The 21,284-nt window shown below is 39.0% G+C and overlaps 1 protein-coding gene across 10 annotated transcripts in view; it reads left to right on the plus strand.

Moving 5' to 3' along the window:
* Positions 1-21,284, plus strand: part of LTBP1 (latent transforming growth factor beta binding protein 1) — a 406,323-nt gene that overhangs the window by 316,576 nt on the left and 68,463 nt on the right. For all 10 annotated transcript variants that reach the window (XM_040496475.1, XM_040496477.1, XM_040496480.1 and 7 more), the window contains 2 exons: positions 2,890-3,012; positions 8,911-9,036. In XM_040496475.1, the coding sequence (XP_040352409.1) occupies positions 2,890-3,012; positions 8,911-9,036 (249 nt within the window). The remainder of the gene's footprint in view (positions 1-2,889; positions 3,013-8,910; positions 9,037-21,284) is intronic.

The raw sequence follows: 21,284 nt of genomic DNA on the forward strand, positions 1-21,284 counted from the left end.
GAAAAAAATTTAGATTAAATCAGACTCTAGTGCACTGAGTTTTCCAATCTACACAGTTATTTATAAACACGAGGTATTGTTTCTTTTTCTCACATGTCATTTCTCTTAGATTTTGAAAAATGCATGAACATGAAATTATTTTAAAGTAGTGTGAACAAAGCTGATATGCTTCCATTATGCTAAGGCAAACATCTAGGTAATGGAGTATTTCTCTTGTTGATGAAATGCATGTTCTCAGGACTCTCCTTTATCTTTTTTGAATTGGGATTTTTTCACATAATGCTGATAATCAAATATGCCTTTCCTTGGTTATCTCAGTTTCCTACAGAACACAGAAAGGTAAATCACAAAACCAACCATCTACTCAGCACTCATTAGAATAGCTGTAGAGCTGTTAGGATAAATATGGAAACCTGGAGCTCTTACGCCTGCCTTGGGAATGTAAAGTGGTGTAGCCACCTTAGGAGGCTGTTTTATCACAAGTAAACTTACTCTGTGACCCAGCTACTCTACCCCTAGGAATTTACTCAAGGAAAAATGAAAGCTTCTGGTTACACGTAGATGTACACATGAATGTTTATCAAAACTTTATGCATAATAGCCACACTGTAAACAGTTCAGCTACTCATCCTAAGTAAATGGGTCAACGAATTGCGGCACCTTCATATGGCACAGTACTAAGCAATAAAGAAGAGAGAGCTGTTGGTACACACAGTAACTTAGATCAATCTCAAAGACACTGTGCTGATCAGAGGAAGCCACACAGAAAAAGGGCACAAGGAAATTTTTAGGGTGATGGAAATGCCTACACCTTTTTTTTTTTTCCTATGGCTGGTCCAGTTGATTCATTTAATGCATATTTTAAGGCAAAGATTCATAGTAGACTAGCATTTATTCCCATTTGGCACAGTCATTATTGAAAATAAATCAGAGATTTGGGGCTTATAAATTATTTTCATAGAATTTATATCTAAAAGCCTATTCTCAATTAGAAATCTTTTAGACATCTTGATTTAGCAAGGGTCAGTTCGCTGGTGCACAAAATATTCTGTGGCGTATTCACATTTCATGGGGACACTTATGCCTGCATATGCTCTTACCTGTCTCGTGCATAATTTTCTTTTAGTGTCTCTTCCATGGCAGTTGTAACACCCAAGTCATTAGATGAATTATGAATGGAAATTTTAAGGTCAGACTGGCAAAAGAGTCAAAGGGAAATGTCACAAGCCTTAGGTCTGTAACTACAGAATAGCATTCTTACAGAGATCTCTCACAGTTCCTTAAAAAATGATTGCATTTTGCAATGATAGAAGAATCCAACAGTGATCCCAGCAGATGTAAACCGATACAGAAATGCCTGTACCTTGATTCCGACCGTGGTCACAAGAATGTATCTACATTTGTCAAAAGTCATCGAACTGGATTCTTAAAATTAGATGCACGTATTGTATATAAGTTATACGTCAGTGAAGTCGGAAAAAGTGATAACCCACTTCAGTTTTGACAAAGTCACATCGGCTGGGTTTTATTTTTAGGATCAGGATTCAGAAACATTTTGATCTAGGGGAAGCATAAAACAAGTATAACTTGTTTTTCTTTTGGTGGAATAAAATTATAAGCTGCTTTCTTATTTCTCTTTTATTTGACTCATGAATGGTACAGGAGCCAGTTAGTTAAGTGGATTGGGTTCTATGAGGAAAATTTAAGCTGGTGTGCCAGCATTTTGAACGAGACAGCGAGGGAGGTTGAGACTATAGCGGTCTCCATGTTCACTTCTTCCTGGAACTTCTCATGCATTTTCACAGCAATCATAATTATTTGCAAGAAATGCCATCCTATGCCAGAATTCTGAGAAAACAAAGACGTTTTTGTTCCTCAGCTTTCTGCAGTGCTAATAATTGAAATCCTGCACAGACAACAGAAGAGGGAGTCATGGACTGTGTTAGGGATAATGAGCTCTGACTGGAAGTAAATGTGGTAATAAACAGCCCTCTTGAAAGATCTGCCCAGCATTCATGCCATGAGGGGGGTCATTAATTGTCTCACACGCTCACAGTCAGAACTCATTATTGGTAACGTAAACCATGTTTAGTTGCACATATGCTATAAATACATACATTTAAAGAATCCAGTCAACCTCAAACCTATTGGTGATAGCTGCTGAGTAAGTGGCTTCAGTGAAGCTTTTGATCTTGCTGATTCCCTTTCCCTCCAAAATTTCCTCTTCTTCCCCTCCTCCACTTTCCACCCTGCTGTCCAGGCCTCAAGTAAATCCCTTCTGTTAGGCAAAGCCACCTTTGTTTTTTTATGATACCTCTTCTCTAAATCCATGTGACACGTGAAGTTGGTACCATTCTTTTGACAAGTGATTATATATTTTGACAACTCTTAGCTTAAATTTTTTTGAACTTATAAAACAATGTGATATTTCGTGTTCATTTTGATTAATATAATTTGGGTTTCTTTGAACAGTCATTTCTCTTTGTGAGCATGAATCATGCCAAATACTTTCAAATTTTTCTTGTAATGCATAGTACAGGATCTTGTATAAATAGATGCTCAAGATATTCTTAATACATATTTGAAGAATCTTTTTTATTCCCTATTATCACCAAGAATGTAAACAAGTAAATTGTTTAGTACAGAGTTTTGACTTTTCCTCTTGCAAATTTCATTTGATGTTGAAACTTTAATTTACGTATTGTTCAAAGCCAAAATCTTTTCAAAATACTTCATTTCAAAAAACTCTAATAGTTAGAAATCTGTCCTCCATTAAAAATCATGTATTGTGTGAGATGTAAAACAATGTTCTTTTATGTGTAAGGGTAATGTTTAGTTTTTTTAAATATAGTTTATTCCACCTTTAAAATTATTTTAATTGACTTATAGATATCAATGAATGCTTGGAGGACAAGAGTGTTTGCCAAGGAGGAGACTGCATTAACACCGAAGGGTCCTATGATTGTACGTGTCCAGATGGATTCCAGCTAAATGACAATAAAGGATGTCAAGGTATTTCTCTGTTTTTTAAGTCCTAATTTACATAGTTGTTCAGTTCTGTGATGCTTTCTGAATATAGTCTGTGGCTTTACCCATTTGTATATAAATGAGCTGTGCCAGTTAATGGTATTAAAATATCTTTCTTGGGTCTGCATCAAGTATGAGAAGTTCTCACTTTGCACTGCACCATGGTAACCGAAACTCCTGCCTTTTGGAACTGTGTGCCAGCTTTGCAAACTATCGTGGCAACTGAGGTCACCTGTACTTTGCTGTTCCTTCCACGGGCCAATCTTGGTGCTATATTATAAAGTCTGGCTTTTTTGTGTCCTTCGTGGGTGTATTTCATTTTGTCTCATTGCTGGTATTTATCTTTCCTTGTCTTGATCCCTGTTTTATCCTGTATCCAGCTTTTCCTCTTCCTAAAAAACCTCATTAATAATTTGGTCAAAAGTATAAAGGTATAGAAGATAGGATTTCCTATTTCTTCAAAGGGCTATCACAGTTCATCTCCCAAACAAAGGTGTAGAGGAAACAAGGTACTAATAAGAACACAGCACCAATCACAAGAGCTTTAATCAAACACCTACTGTGTGCCGATTACTATAGGTACCTCAGGGATTTTTAGAGAATTGAACAGGCAGCTTTTTTATTTATTTATTTATTTATTTTTCAACGTTTATTTATTTTTGGGACAGAGAGAGACAGAGCATGAATGGGGGAGGGGCAGAGAGAGAGGGAGACACAGAATCTGAAATAGGCTCCAGGCTCTGAGCCATCAGCCCAGAGCCCAATGCGGGGCTCGAACTCACGGACCGTGAGATCTTGACCTGGCTGAAGTCGGACGCTTAACCGACTGCGCCACCCAGGCGCCCCGACAGGCAGCTTTTTTAAATATCCATTTGGTGCATGAGTAACTGAGGATCAGAGAAGTTAATTAGCATGCTCCTCCCTAATAAGTAGTGGAACTGAGATTCGAATCCAAGATCTTTTTCTGCTGTTTTGCTCTACATTGCCCTACCGATTATTACTTCATTTATAGCCAAAATAAAGAAGACTGTGAGATTCAGTGTTTTCCCCCCAGTATAGCACACTGAGTTACCAGTAATGCTGCGACTAAAAAATCAGATTATCTAAACACCACCCCCCCCCCAAGTTTTCCTTTACATTAGTCTTCATAAATCCATGCCTGTTGTTTCCTTTGAAGGCTCTCATTTATATTTACCTTTATACGGATTCATTTCTGCTACTTGGATAAATTTTTTTTTCATCATTATCTCTCCTCCATTACTATCCCAAAGTACATATAAGTAAAGGATTGTTAGAGTTCCTCTTTATCTACTGCTACTGGACATGAGTGACTTTCTTATTGTAGATGGTCATCAATTGTGTCTCCTTTCACATGCCCCAGATGTATAGTACTTGACAGGGTAGATGGTCTGTACTCTCTACGATGTGGTACTGAAATATTACTCTACCCTATGTCCGTACCATTACCCACACACCCAGCTGTGTGTCACTGAAATACAAAAGACATGAGCCCTGGCCTCAAGATCTTTTAAAATTAATTTACTTACTGATCCCAAGATTTAACTATACTGTGATACCCTCTATTTGTTTGCCATCTTGATGTAGTAAGGTGAATTTAAAGTGTTTAGTATTTCCAATGCAGAAATTAAATGTGCTTGGATTTAATACAATAGAGAAGAAATATTTGAATTATAAAATTATGTGTGAATATTTCCATTTTGCAACTTTTGCATCTTAAAATGGATCTTGGCTTATATAAAAATGCCAAGAGATGCCCCCTAAAAAACAACTGTAACCTGCTTTTATTATAGACATTTGGGTTTAAAAGTGATGCTTTCTTTTCTAACTCCTCGTTCTTTTCTAATTCCTTTCCCCCACAATGTTTTGACCTGCTAGAGGCAAACCAAGCCTTGTGTAAGTGGATAGTGATTTCATATTGCAGATTTCATAAACTTCTAGAGTCAAATCATAAGGAAGTAATTTAGTCATATGATTTATTAATTGCACTACTGTCTTCTCTCAGTACATTAAATTTGTGATTTGATATCAACTCAAATATGTCACTCCTCCAAACATGTTTTATGAACTCTAAATCATTATTAAATTGACTTCATGCTCTGTCACATGGGTGATTCTTGTTTTCCAGAATAAATTACAATGTGTGCTTGAAAAACTTAAATCCAAACAAATGAAAAATATTCCTGAAAGGGGGTTTTAGTAATGTTTAAAGAATATTATCTATGAATTTGCTACATCACCCACCTTCTCTGATTAGAGGCTGTTTACAATGACATGTACTAAATGGCATGTCTTAAATCCTCTCCTTTGGCTGTGTCAGTGGAGACAGCCTGGTGATCTTTCACTCTGCCTGAAGTCACTGGTCTACTTCTGTCTAGTCTCATGGCTAGTCACATTCTGTACATGGGCGTAGATTTCAGAGTTTGTTTTAATGCTGACAATGTAATTGATGCCAGTGCTAATAACCATAGAACATATTTGAATGACCATGTGCGATAGACGTAAGCTTTAAACTTTACCTAACAATCTGAAGATAGTTCCATGTTCAGTAAGGCATTTTCAGTTGGAAGTGTAATAGTCTCTTCCCCCAGCAAAATTAATGCTGAGATACAGACAGCATGGAAATTCCATGTTAATAGTCTGTGTAGGAATGTGACAGCGTACATTTGAGATTCAGAACACACTTCAGTTTCGCGTTTTGATTTACACATGCCAAACTGTGAATTTCTGTGGAATCTCGGACCCATGAAAGAAACCCAACTTAAATATAGTCTGGCTTTCAGCTGAGTTACTAGCAGCATAGTTTAGAAATGCCTCAATAAGTACAACCCAAATTGAATGCATATGTTTCTCTAGTTCCAGATACTCATGTTGTTCTTTTTTAGCGGTTTCCTGGAAAAAAGTCTGGGAATTCGTCTTCAGTTCCTGTCATCAAACTTTTTAGACAATTATTTGTTAATCAGTGACTTCTCTTGAAGCAAGAAATTTATGCACATTATTCCCTGTGAAGAGTTGCAAGCTGGCAGCATTTAAAGGGCCAACATTGAGGCACAGGATAAAATAAGCCTATGGATAACCTTTTGGGTTTCACCAGATGGATATGGACCTTGGGCTTGACCCCTAGGCCAGTGGAACTTTATTGAACCTTGTTGCCCAGATAGAAGTAACTCAGGGCAGCAGATTCGGAAGAAAGAATGCAACTAAAAGCCCAGAGAAGGTCAGAGTTAAAAAGAGGTGACCAATGTAAGGTATTACCAGTAAGTAGAGACCAATCATAGAAGGTATCAGAGATTTTATAAAAGAAGTGAAGAATTTCACAGAGTGAAGTCACATTGAGAAATAGTCGAATAGAAAATGATTCATTGCTCTTCCTTGAAATATTTTTAAATTAGTGCCAATAACAAAAATGGGGGAGTATTGTTAAGAAAACATGAGTAATTCCTGCTTGGTTTCTTATTTTGATTCAGTGGTGGTTAGGCCAGCTAGTGCGAATTACATGGTGGATGGAATGGTGAAGAGTTAAGGATTAATTCAGAAAAGTGAATAAATCAGTGATACTGCCAGCATTTCCATCACACAATGAGATGAGCAGGTAAAAGGAAGACCACCTGCATTCTGGGTGCAGAGAAAGGGATGACTTTCTGGAGGAGAACTGTAGGGTTGATGGTTCGGCATGTTCTAGAAGTCACTAGGAAGGGCTTATAATCCATACCTTTCCCATGTGCCCATTAAGCTTGGCAGTTATTCGTGTTGGCTCCTGCCCCCCGTTACATGGTGAGCTTCAAAATGGCCAGTGCCCCAGCCTGTTCAGCCTTCTCATAGAAAGCATTCAGTAAGTGAGGGGCGCCTGGGTGGCTCAGTTGGTTAAGTGTCCGACTTCGGCTCAGGTCGTGATCTTGAGATTCATGGGTTCAAGCCCCGTGTCGGGCTTTGGGCTGACAGCTCAGAGCCTGGAGCCTGCTTTGGATTCTGTGTGTGTCTCTCTCTCTGCCCCTCCCCCATTCTTGCTCTGTCTCTCTCAATCTCTTCCTCAAAGATAAATAAACATTAAATTTGTTTTTAAAAAAAGCATTCAGTAAGTGTTTTTTACTCTTTTTTTTTTTAACGCATTCAGTAAGTGTTTTTAATTGAATTAGAGATGGACTTCTAGAAAGATGTATCAAGGGCCTCTTTACCAAGAGGTAAAGGAGGGTTTAGGAGACTCCAGGAAGGTAGGGCAAAAGCCTTACTAGGGTTCCTGCCTGCAAGGTGCCAAGAACCTGTGATAGTTTTCATGGCCCCAGTTAACTAAGAATTCCTCAACCAATCATGGTTTAATTAGAGAATGAACATCACTGAAATTTTGTGGTGGGCAAATATTCGTAATACATTATGAATGTGCTGTAGTAGGAGTTAGGGACTCCATTCAACTATGCAGTTCTCTTCAAGGGGCAATCGTTGTAATAAGAGACACAGCTGAGTAAAACAACGATTAAAACAAGTGCAAATAGGTAGTTGCCTGTATCGGTACCAGTGTGATTAGGTGAACCATTCTCCAGGATTGCTGATGTGGTCAGTGTGAGCACTGCTATCCAAAATGATTAGGACTAGTTTGATGAACATTTCACTTTCATGTACTATCAGTGTTTAGGAGTGAATCATGACCCTGGCCATGAGGAGCATAATCATTCTTCATTCAGGACAAGCAGAGTATAAGATGGCCGACACAAGTTTACAGCATTATTTGTTCATGAGTCTTAATAATCATAGCTAGTGGGGCACCTGGGTGACTCATCCGGCTAAGTGTCTGACTCTTGATTTCAACTAAGGTCATGATCTTGTAGTTCGTGAGATGGAGCCCCACATCAGGGATTTTCTGTCTTTTACTCTCTGTCCCTTCCCTGGTCATGCTTGCTCGCTCTCTCTCTCTCTCTCTCTCAAAATAAATAAACATTATAAAAAAATAATCATAGCTACCACTTTTTGGCCCTTAGCTGTATGTTAGGCTCTGCACTAGGCATTTGATCCTCATTCCCTAATTGCATCATCACAAAGCTGTGCAGGTAATGAACACTTCCGTGGTCTGAAAGGTCTTCTTTTTCTTGTACTTTTATTTCTTTTATCCATTTTCAACCAAATATAGACTGGAGTCTATTTCATTTATATATTCGGCAGACATATGTAAAGTGCCACTTGGAGCCAAACACTGTCAATAAGATGTGTCCATCTGTGCCCTCAAGTTCACATCGGGGCACCTGGGTGGCTCAGCTGGTTAAGCATCCAGCTTGGCTTGGATCATGATCAGGTTCTCTGCTGTCAGCATGGAGCCCACTTGGGATCCTCTGTCTCTCCTCTCTGCCCCTCCCCCACTCGCACGTGCACATTCTCTCTCAAAAATAAAAACTTAAAAAAAAAGTTCACATCGTAGGAGAGGATGGGGTGGCGGTGTGGCATGCTTGGTGTTAGAACAGATTTGTGTGCATGGAAATGGAGGAGGGCGAGGGGAACACAGCATGCTCACTGATAAAGACTATTTCTCAGAGAAATTTTTTGTTAGAATGTTTGTAAGCCTCCAACAGGTCTTAAAATTAAATGGGGGCGGGGGGGAACATGGGGGGGGGCCTCCAGGTTGAACCTATGAAAGCGAAAATACTCTTTGTGTAGATTAAAAATAGTTGAACATTGGCTTATTCATATGATTTGACCTAAATAGTTTCTCTCTTAAAACAATCCAATTTGTGGTCTGGTATATATACAGACAGGATAGTTGTGCCACAAAATAAGTGTCTGACCCTTTTGTGACAGATTTGCTTACTATATGTCTGCTATCATATGAAACCAAAGGAAAAATTTTTTTCACGTATTTGGAACTCTTTTCAATTCCAGATATTAATGAATGTGAACAGCCTGGACTCTGTGATCCTCATGGAGAGTGTCTAAACACAGATGGTTCTTTTCACTGTGTCTGCGAACAGGGTTTCTCCATTTCAGCAGATGGCCGTACATGTGAAGGTAAGATAAACCATAAGGGGTCATGCAATTAATTCATGTTAAAGCAGAGAGGAGATTGCTTTCTATTTAAGCAGGCAAAGACTGGAGGGCACCAAGAGATACTCATAATTGAAGGCCTCAAAGTATGTATGCATAAAGGTGACTCCTGTCTGCAGTCATGGCTTGGGGATTGCTAGGGTTCACAAGTAGGATAACCTAAGGTCATGCTGGTGAAAATACTCACAGATGATTCCTTTCTGGTACTGAATTAATTGGTTGAAATGTGCAGGACATGATGATTTTAGGTACACCTGGAGGAGACATTGAGCAACTTCCCTGATGGAAATCCGTCCTCTGCCAGTTTTGATTAGGGGTCATATCGATCATCCTCATCGTTGTAAACATGTCTTGCGTGATTTTTCTACCACTGTTAACAGAGATTTTCCAGGTATTTCTCTAACATCCTTAGCTCTCAGGCAATTTTCTTTCCCATGGGTATTTATTATCGCCTTTAAAGTTAGTTGCAGTATAAGACATTGAGATAACCATATTGGCTCCCTATTTGCCACCTCTGTGTGTTTGCAGGGATCCAGCACTGTTCTTATTCGTAAGATGTGTGTTCTTCATGATTTATTATAGTTTGATACATTGAGGAATAATTCATCTGAACCTTTTTCAAAGTAAGCACAGGAGATTCCCATAATCGTAATTTCAGTCTGTCTCTTTGAGCATCTAGGTAATCAAAACCCAGCTGAAGTTTTAAAGAAGTAAATTACAAAGGTTCTGTGCTGGGCTCATGGTAGTACCGAAATTCTTTGCCCTAAAAAAAAAAAAAAACAGCGTAACAGGAAGTGCCTGCTCTTCTTGCTGGTACCACAGTGGAGTCATGCCGAGGAACAGCGACCAGGGTCATCTGAAACTAATTATTATATTGGGAAGAATAAACTGATCTTATAAAAAGCAGGAGATTGTTGAAATTGCTCTCCTGCTGAGTAGACAAAACACTGATGCCAGATTTGGCTTCAAGCAAAAGAGAGATAGTGCGGGGTGCGGTTTGAGCGAGCAGATTTTGAGGGGTTTGGAAGCCATCAAAAGTTGGGAAATGGAGAAAAACATCATTAAAGGTGGCCATGAGAGGTTTGCAAGGAAATCCATGCTGGAGTGATTTGAGCTTTATATTAATTTTATATTTCGACCTGAGGACGAGAGTTCTTAAGAAATATACCACATGAACACATAATTGTTCTGCAGAGACCGCAGCGTTCCCTGGCTGAGGGTCCAGGGTGCTAGCCCATCTGAATCACTGATGACACCCGACGCATGTTTTCCTGCATTCCAGAAAGGTGCAGGCTTGATGCTTCCGATGCTACCCTCGCTGAACAGTGTCCAAGTTATAACCGCCGATGATTGTGCCCTGCAAAAACTACACTCAGAGAACAGCGCAGGTCACTTCGCATGCTCGCTAGTCAAAGTTATTGTTCCAGAAGAATATACCAAAGCAAATACGTTCACATCCACTCTGTCTTTTGTAGTTGGTGATTTCCTTTTAATTCTGTGTCTTTTTAAATACTGATTTCTGCAACTCAAGAGTTATATAATCACTCTAATGTGCTTGCAATTCTAATTTTGTTAGGCATTTACTTGGCAAAGACTTGAATTGTAAAATGTGTTTTTAGAAAACCTCTAGTACTTTGTAAATTACTATACTTTAGTATACTTTCTTTGACCCTTGGTCCATATTTTTTTACTCCAGAAGCTGGACAATTTTATAAGTAATAAAACAGGTAATTTAGAATACGGTGCTGATATATGGCAGTGTAACTAAAAATCTACCTAATTAGTAGGCATGTTATTCTCTTTCTAGAAGAAGCTTTGCAAAGCTTTCATTTTTTATGGGCTTACTCCACTACATTAAACTAGTCCAGATTTTCTTTTGTTGGACTTCGCCTGAAACTTGTGGCGGTGGCAGTCTGTCCTGATTCTACCCCTGGCTGTGGTGTAGGGTGAAGCCAGCCCATGTGATCAAGGGTTTAGCTGTGGAACTGATGTACATAGGACTTGAGCGAACAGTGAGAGGTGGCTGGTTCTCTTCATGCCCATCCACCAACTCATTTCTGAGCTTCTGGTTTAAGCAGCTGAAGCCTTGGGGACACAGGGCTGGCGTCCCCTGTTCTGAACTGGGCTGACTGAACCCCGCGAACTGAGGGAAGGAGGGCCCTTCCTCGATTTCCTGTGGCTTAGGAGAGATGTTGGCGTCTGGTCACAGTTACTGAACCACAGTGAAGAGGCATACTCTGTCAGCATAAACTGTCTCAAGTTATCAATTAGCATGGCAGATAGTATAGAAATAAAAACATCATCACTGGATCCTTCCATTCCCTTGTGTACTTGGTGTTCTGGGAACATGTACCTGATAGAGGAAGGAGGAACACCTTGATTCTCCTACATGGCATGAAGAACAACAGTGTTTTTTGAAATTCAACTGGAGTGGAGTGGGAAGTATGTGGTGAGCTGTTAATTCATGTAGTCATTTGCTCAGAGTTAGAGAGCCTGTCTTGTGCCAGGCACTGTTACTGTTACCACTGTAACTGTTCTGAGGGCAAAACACATAGCTCTTGTCCACTTGGAGCCTAGGTTCCAGGAGGAGAATCTGGGATAAGTAAGTAAATAACACGTACCAGAAAATTATGTTTTTGTCTTTAAACAATATAGCATAGTTAGGCTTTGTGGATATAAATAAGTACAGGTTGCCACATGCTGTAAATATCATAAGGGTCGTTTTTCTCCTTTCCCGTGCATGGATGTCAGAGAAGTTCAGATTTCCTCCTCTTTCCTTTGCTTTCTTCTTGGAACTGTGGTTCATCTCCTCCTGCCACCACCTTTACATCCTCTGGCCCGAGTGTTTATCTTGTGTAGGAAAGCAAAGAAAACTTTTTGCCTCTTTCACTGAGTACACTGTTCTGTATCCCAATTTATCCTATTCATGTTTTTTTTTTTTTAATCACACTTCTTTTGCTCCTTTAGTTTTTTTTTTCCTTTTGTTGTTGTCGTCGTAGAGTTCTAACTCATGAAAAATATTTCCCATCCCATTTGTAAACTGACCCAGAGTTTGGTTTCATTATTTTCACCAGAATGTATGTGAGTGGGCAAATTGGGACCCTTGGGATGGTCAGATTCCTAAGTGTCACACACCTGTCCCCTGACCCCTGTGGAGAAGCGTCCCTTGGCTTCTTTGCATCACAGCATTCAAGGCTCTCTTTCCACGCTGCTCTTGGCCAGGGGCCACAGTGCTATCCCCATTGGGCTTCCAGGTTGAATGAGAGTTTATACAACAAGTAGAGTTGGGGACATCAGACATGTCTAGACCTCACTGTGCTTTCCAGCCTGATCACACCTTAGAATGGTCACACTGCCCTAGCGGGGACCTTGAAGGATCCCAGGAATACAGCACCAGTGGCTTACAGAACCTGGTTAGTCATGGCTAATTAGGCCTCCAAACCACAACCAAAATCACTCCCTGTCTTTTAGAAGGTATCCCCAATCATTCATTCATTAGACAAATATTCAGTGAATACTACATGCCAGCCAGTGTTCTGGGTACTGGGGCCACATCGGTGAACAACAAAAATTCCTACTTGCTTGCAGGTAGTTAACTAATAAGTAAATTACATAATAGGCTAGAAGGAGACAAACCCTGTGAGAAAACCAAGTAGAACAGGGTATGAGAGATCTGAGGCCTGGAGCAAGGAATGGAAAGCTGGAACCATACTAACTGGGGAGGTCTGACTTGACCATTTTGCCTTAGAGAAATAATAAAATATTGTGTCTGAGTAACAAATAAAACCATATTAAGTCCCTTTTTCACACTGCCCATCTACCTGCTAATAATAGCCTATCAGTAAATAAAAGGGCATGGGATTGTCTGCTGAGGGCCTTTATTCTATTGCCAACATCAATTCTGTGTGTAGACTGGGGAGTAGAAATCAGCGAACATCACCAAGAGCAAACCCTAATGTAAACTGTGGACTTGGATTGATAATGATGTGTCATTGTGTGTTCATCAACCATAACAAATGTTCAGGGATGTTGATAGTGAGGGCACCTGGGTGAGAGGACAGGGGGTGGAGGGGGTAAGGGGGAATATGGGAACTTTGTGTGCAATTTAATTGTGTATCTAAAGCTGCTCTTGAAAATAACCTCTGGGGGCGCCTGGGTGTCTCAGTCGGTTGTGTCCAACTTTGGCTCAGGTCATGATCTCGCAGTTTGCGAGTTCGAGCCCCGCGTCGGACTTTGTGCTGACAGCTCAGAGCCTGGAGCCTGTGTCTCCCTCACAGGCTGTGTCTCCCTCTCTCTGCCCCTCCCCCACTCACCCTCTGTCTCTCTCTCTCTCTCTCTCTCTCTCTGTCAAAAATTAAATAAACATTAAAAAATATTTAAGCGAAAATAACCTCTGATCTTGAAAGTCAAGCCATTTCTAGAATGGCCTGTTTTTCATCAGAAAGGAAAAAATCAAAACCCTTAATATGAATTCTGTATTCTCCCATATTTTCCTCCCCTGGATAGTTATTGCTTTTCAAAATAATACCTCAGACAGAATATGTAATCAGAAGCTTCTCTCCCACTTTCAAAATAATTCTAAAACTGATCCAAATTCGAGAACTCTAAGGATTGGAAAGGGACTTCTTAAAACATGGAGCCTGAGCTCTGAATCCCAGAGTATTCAAAGAATCCAGTCCTGTTGTTCAGCAGCTCCAGAGTTTCTAATCCTGTAAGTTTCTAGAGTATCTTCTACAAACCACTTCTTGCTAATTCACTCATTTGAAAGGAAGACGTAACCAAAGGCAAGTGGTGGGGATGGCTAGCTTCTTGAACTTTACTGAGACTGGTGGTATCAGAAAAACTAAAAGAAAAAGTGCTTCAGTTGGAAGAGCATGTTTCTCTTGATCTTGTCGTCATGAGTTTGAGTCCCACGCTGGGTATAGAAGTTACTAAAAAAAAATTTTTTTTAAAGTGAGAAAGAAAGCCTGAAAGAAGTTAGGTTCAAATTTTAGGCTAATTTTGTGTTCATTGGAGCCAGAAAATATAGTAAAGGCTTGCCAAATCAAAGCAATAAAAGGTAATCAGGAGCAAGCATGGTTTTGTTTGTAGACTTTTAGGTACATTTTCTATGAACAGTATAGAAGGAAAGTATAAAATCATTGTTGACACTATGCCACGCAATTGGTGACTTTGTGGCATGGAGATAGAACTTTGTATCTGTCACCAAGGAGAAACTATATTTTTTAAATGATTTAGCCAAGTAAGACGTTGAAGTGCCCTATCACAATAATATATTACATCTGGCCACTTGGCCCAAAGATTTTTAGGGTTGTTGGGGTTTTTTTTTGTTTTGTTTGTTTTTTGTTTTTTGTTTTTTTAGTAGCTTTATGGTCAGAAACTGAAAAATCTAGTGAGAATACAACCTGAGTGTTTCTTTTCTAAACAAAGGGAATTTAGGTTAACAATACGATCCTTTTTCTCCCATATATAAAAAAAGGAAAGGGATCATACAACATTCCAGGTGAAGAAGGGAAGTGGCTTCCTGCTGTAAAGGCTCCTGTTCCTCACGCTCACTCCTCCTGTGAATGTACTTCTGCAGAAGTGAGTGAAAATGGATGTTTAAATCATTAGGGAGAGAGCTGAGGAAATTTTGCTGGAATAAGCTGCTTTTGGATCTGGAATACATATTTTCCATGCATTGCTTGATTGTCTTCCGTATATCAACATTTTTATAAAGAAATTCATAATAGTAGCACAGAAATTCAAGAGCTCTTCCTAAGCCTTTTATCACTGCTGACCTTTTAAAACCCCAGAGCTATGGAAAATCATCCGTGCATAGACAGAGAAGTAAACACTTTCCTTGCAGCCAAAAAAATCGACACGAAACTGCCAGAAAGTGAAGTCTGTAGATAGTCAGCTGCCCCTTCAACACCTTTTCCTGCCACCCAGCTCACATCCAGGGCGTCAGGCTTCCTGCATCTATTTCGGTGAGTCTTTTGATGTCGTCTGCAACCAGAGTTCTTTATGGGTCATGGAAGGTTGTTGTGAATGGTAGGTATTTCTAGACTTTAGGCTTGAATTGTAACACTTAATGTATTGATTCCAGAACCGGTTATTTGTCTAGGCATCCAGCTGATGGAATATTGTGTGGTTGTCTCCGAGTCCCAACATGAGTGGACTGGAGATTCTTCCTACAGTTGATTTCATGACTTTATTAAAACAATAGCAAAAATAATAATAGCTAGCGTTTACGGAATTGTTTTTGTGAGCCAGGCACTGTGCTAAGTGCATAATACCAATTTTCTCATTTAATCTGCATGACAAACCCATGGGTAGGATTAGTATTAATCAGAATGCTTTTGGCTGCAGTGAACGGCTTAAGACAAAGAGACTTATCGTACTAAGAAGTGTAGAGATGGTCACCTCCTCTCTATTAGAGGTCTTTATTCAAATGTATCTTTCTCAAGGAAACCTTTTCTGATCGCCCTTTCTCACATTCACCTCCAGAACTTCCCATTCCCCTTTTGCTTTTTTTAAACCACCTTACTCTAATTTCTCTTATTTATTTATTGTCAGACCCCACTCCTAGACTCTAAGACTGATGGGACTTCGCAGTGGGTCTTGTTCACACCTGTATGGCATTGAGAATGATCAGAGCATGGTAAATGGTGACTAAGTGAAAGGCTGAAGTCTGTAACTCCTCCTGGAATATCAGGAAATAGATACAATAAGATTACTCCAGATCGAGTGTATTGTGTGTTTTTGTGAAATCTTTCCTAGTTTTTCAAGACTTAATTCTCTAAAGCACACCCTGCATAATTATTGGGTACAGCAGTGGTTAAGCAGTTAGGCTGTGGGTTCTGAGTATGTGGGCTTGGACTCTTACTCTGCTTCCAAGCTGTGCGAACTTGAGTAAGTTACCACAGCTCCTGTGCTTTGGTTTCCCGTGTGCATAGTGAAAATGATGCTGCTACCTACATGGAGCCATTGTAAGAATTAAATATGTTGTTGTGTGCTGGCAAGTATCTACCTAGAATGGAGCCGGGTCCCATGGAACATGCTCCGTGAATGTGAATTAGTCTTAGTATTTTAGCACTTTTTACATTGGTACCCTCGTTACTTGGCCATCTGTTGCCATTTTTTTAAATATGTGGACATCTAAAGCATTTAACATCTATTTGTTTTTAAGTGATCAGTGCTCACAAAATATACAATACACAGATTACTTAAGTATTTGTGATTTAAATTGATAGTTCTGAGTCATCAGGTCTGAGTCTAAAGAAGGTACTATGTTATATTTTATGTGCTTTTAACCCCCAAATGTATTTATTATAACTTATTTATTATTAATTATGTAAATTAATACATAAGCCATATGAAGCATAGCAGGGTAACTCATTTATACATAGTTTAGTTCTTCACCCTTTGTTTTCCCTAGGAGTGCCACATAACGACTTTCTCCAGGCACCCCCTAAGTATTTCGAGTTTCAAAATGTTTCATGAGTCAGTTGCCAATAAACCGATGGCTAATGCTGATGCCTATTTGCATTTAAATATTGGAGTTGTTATTTCTAGAGATACGCTGTCTATTTTCTGTGGTTTCATAACTGATCTTTCTTGGCCTCCTATTTGAATATAGAAAGAGAAAAATTAGAATAGTGAAAAAAAATGAGAATTTTTTTGGCTGATCTTATGTTGCTTTTGGGGCCTACGTGTCAAAAAGATGAATCTGGGGTTTGATATGTTTGGCCTGTGCTTAGGGCTTTCTCCCAGCTCTGCTGGCAACACGTCTTAGCCTAAGAAAGGCTATATGAAAAGAGAAAATGTACACCATGACTCTGAAGTTAGAAGATGTTTATTTGTTAGAAAGTCTTGGTTGTAAAAATGTACAACTATTAACGCAAAGACAGTCCACTGGTTATAAATAAATATGTGCAAAGTAATAGTGCATTTAAAAAACTTTATGTAGTGTAGAAACACAAAATGCATTTCACACATTAGTGTCTGTAAGTAATTGGGTTAGAAATATGTGGTTGGAGTTCAGACTCTTTCCTGTATCTAAAGAAACTTTTCTGAATGGCATGGAATGTATTCACCATGGAGAATTCATTCGAATACTTCACTTTTTGTGATAGTCTGTTATATAATAGTAAATTAGGCTCATTCTTTATCTTCAGGGGCAGAGAAGTTTTTTTGTTTTTTTTTTTCCAAGCTTTCTTCTCATTTCTTTCCTTGAAAGTCTTAGAGATGTTTCTTTTCTGTAGCAAATTTAAGTCCTTCTCATTCACTTTTCCCGATTTTCTGTAACATTGTCAGTACATATAGTGGAGGAACTAGGAAGAAATGGCTTTTTAAATTCAGAAATACACCGTGATACTCTTTTTCTTAAAAGAAGCGTAGTTGGCTTGTGTGTCCAGGTTTCGCTTTTGTCAAAAAGACTGGTTTATGTCTCATTAAAAATGTACCGTTTTTCAACTTGATTTAGAATTTTTCCTTTAAGTATCACAGACACTTAGTTTTGGATTTTAACCCATAATAATGAGATTGTTACTGTAATCAAACCAACATCTGGCTCATGCAGTGGCTTCCCCACCCATTGCCTCTGCCTCACCCCGGGCTCTCCCTCTGTGAGTGGGAAGATGTGTGCCCAGTGCAAACTGCAAGCTTTCGAAGCTGTTTAATGACAAATGTCCTCTCCAGGTACAGAACCTGAGCCTCGTGAGTTTCCTCAGTCACTGAGACATAGCGCATTTGCCCCATTCTGTCAGTCTTTCCCTCCATGAGCAGGGAAATTTGAAATATAAAAGCTGAAAGACTCTTCTTGAATTTTGTTTTAAAGCAGTTAATCTAAAATGATTTGGTTCGTGGGGCACCTGGGTGGCTCAGTCGGTTAAGTGTCTGACTTCTGCTCAGGTCGTGATCTCATGGTTCTTCAGTTTGAGCGCGCCCGCGGCGCGGGCCATCGAGCTCCCTGCTGTCAGCGCAGAGCTGGGATCAGATCATCTGCTCCCCCCCCCTTCTCAAAATGAATAAATAAAAAAGAAAAAAGGTTTCTGGTGCCTGGGTGGCTCAGTCAGTTAAGTGTCTGACTCTTAATTTCGGCTCAGGTCATGGGTGCTCTCACAGTTCGTTGCGCTCTGCCCTGGCATTGTGGAGCCTGCTTGGGATTCTCTCCCTTTATCCCTGCTTCTCACTCTCTTGCTCTCTCCTGATGTAGCTTCTTCCTAATTTTTACCCCATTCCCTTCCCCATTACCCACTTAGAGCAGTAACCACTATTTTGTCTTCATTACTGTGGCTTTGTTTTACCTGGTATTGAACAGTTTATCAGTGGAATCATATAGGAGTTATTCATTTGTGTCTGACTTCTTACCTTCAGCATTCTGTTCGTATGCTTCGCCTGTGTTACATGTAGCAATATATCAGTTACCTTCATTGCTATATAGTATTTTGTTGTGTAAATATACTGTATATACTTTGTTGATGGGCACTTGGTTTGTTGCAGTTTGGGACTATTATGAATAAAGCTTTTATGAATATTCTTGAACATGCTTTTAGTGGATATAGTCACTAATTTCTTGTGGAATATTACTCAGGAGTATAATCTCTAGGTCCTAAAATACGTGTATGTCTCCCTTTCATAGATACAGCTAGTTTTTGGAGTACCAGTTTCCGCTGCCCCGACTTCTAATACATGTTTTAGTCCTACATCCTTGTCAGTCATTGGTATTGTCAGTTATTTTAAAGGTTAGCCATACTTAGTAGTGTATTCTCCTACCCTGTCAATTTGCATTTCCTTTGTGAGGGTTGATGTTCAAATTTTCTACCGTGTTGGCTTTTTGAGCATTATTTCAGCTCTCTAATTCTGCATAGCAGACCTCTTCAAAATGAGGTACTCCATACAACAACTGTGTTAATGGTAAGTTGAAATGAACCGAAGTTCTTAATTTTAATGAAGGCCAGTGTTTTAGTTATTTCATTTGAGATCAGTACATTCTGTGTCCATGATCTTTGCAAACCCTAAAGTCATTATGATACTCTTTCATACTGTCTTCTAAAAGCTTTATTGTTTTATATTTCAAATTTGGAATCTGCAATAGCACTAAAAGTGTTTTTTTTTGTGTATGGTGTGAAATAGAGGTCAAGATTTAATTATTTCCTAAATGGATTCTAATTGGATCATCACCCTTTATTGAGAAGAGTACCCTTTTCCCGCTGATTTGCACTGGGAACTTTGTCATGAACCACGTGTAAATATACAGGACTCTTTTTTCTTCTTCATTCCATCCCTAGATTGGTTTATCCTTGTACCAGTAGCATATGGTCTTAATTATAGTAGCTTCATAATGGACACTAATGTATGTACTGTAAATTCTAAGTTGTGCAGTTTTGTTCTTAATCAAAATTGTCAGACTTTTTCATGGCCTTTTGCATTTCAATATAAGTTTTATAGTCAGCTTATCACTTTTCATAAAAAAAAATCTGAGATTTTGATTGGAATTGCATTGAATCAATAGATCAATTTTGGAAGATTTGATATTTTACAGTATTGACTCTTTTAATACATAAACATGACATATCCTTCTGTTTAGGTTTTCTGTCATTTGTTTTGGTGTTTTGTGGTCGTCTTTTGTGTAGTATTGGACAGAGTTGTTGCTGTTGCTAGGTTTTCAGTATTTTTATATTGTTGTGAAGGGTATTTACAATGTATTTTACCTTGGGGTGCCTGGGAGGCTCAGTCAGTTCTTGATTTCAGCTCAGATCATCATCTCAAGGTTCGTGAGTTCGAGCCCCACATTGGGCTCTGTGCTGACAGTGTGGAGCCTGCTTGGGATTCTCTCTCCTTCTTTCTGCCCCTCTCCCCCACCCCCTCAAAATAAATACATAAACTTTAAAAGGTGTATTATACCTTTATAACAATTTGATTTTTGTGCATTGACCTTGGACCTATGAGCTTGCTAAATTTACTTGTTATTTTTATTAGTTTATCTGCAGATTCCTTTGGCTTTTGTACTTAACAGCTATGTTGTCTACTGATAATGTAGTGCTAGTGTTATTTATTTTCTTTCAGTAATTATGCCTTTTTTATTTTTTTTATTTTTATTTTTATTTTTTTTAATTTTTTTAATGTTTATTTATTTTTGAGACAGAGAGAGACAGAGCATGAACGGGGGAGGGTCAGAGAGAGAGGGAGACACAGAATAGGAAGCAGGCTCCAGGCTCTGAGCCATCAGCCCAGAGCCCAATGCGGGGCTCGAACTCACGGACCGTGAGATCGTGACCTGAGCTGAAGTCGGACGCTTAACTGACTGAGCCACCCAGGCGCCCCTAATTATGCCTTTTTTAATTATACTGTCTAGGACCTTCTACTACAATGAAAGTGGTGATAGCTAGCTTACCTGTCTCCTTCCTCATCTCAGCAGAAAAAGCACTGAATATTTCTTTAACTTTGATGTTTGCCATAGGCTTTTTTAATATGTGCTCTCTGGAAATTCCCTTTTAGTTATGGTTTGATGAGAGTCTTTATTATGAATGGTTTTGAATTATCAGAGATGCTTTTCCTGCATCTATTGAAATAATTGTATTCTTTTTTTTTATTATATTTTCTCCTTTTTTATATTAATGTGAATTACATGGACTGGTTGTTTTTATTTTTGTTTTTGTTTTTGCTTATTTGTTTTAAACAAGATAAAAGCCTATTTTTCTCTGTGTAACAGTTCAAGCGTAAGTAATCTCGGGCTGAGGATTCAGATCTACCGTGCTGGAACCCAGGCAACATCTATCTTGTTCTGCTGTCTTTGACATGTGATTGGAAATCATAGTTGAAGATGGTATTTCCACTGCCTACCATCACATACACATTGAAGCCATATTGATTTTCCTTTTTAGGGAAAAAGACTTTTGTGTTCTTAGAATAGATCCAACAGTCATGATATAGTATCCTTCTTATACAGTATATCCCTAGAGCCAAATTGCTAACATTTTGTGGAGAATATGTGCATCATTATAGAGATTGACCTCGAATGTACTTCTGATATTCTTTGAAGTTATAGAATCAAGGTGGTTATGGTTTCGTAAAATAAGTTCCAAAGTGCCTCCTTTGGGTTTTTTTTTTTTGGAAAAGTTATGTATACGATTGATGTGAGTTCTTTCTCAGATTCCTTGACGAATTCATGAGGAAAGTCATTAGGGCCTGGAAGTTTTTGATTATCTTTTGTGTGTGTGTGGGGG

The sequence above is a fragment of the Herpailurus yagouaroundi genome, unplaced genomic scaffold (genome assembly GCF_014898765.1).
Source record: "Herpailurus yagouaroundi ecotype Mexico unplaced genomic scaffold, PumYag 188, whole genome shotgun sequence".
Lineage (NCBI taxonomy): Eukaryota > Metazoa > Chordata > Mammalia > Carnivora > Felidae > Herpailurus > Herpailurus yagouaroundi.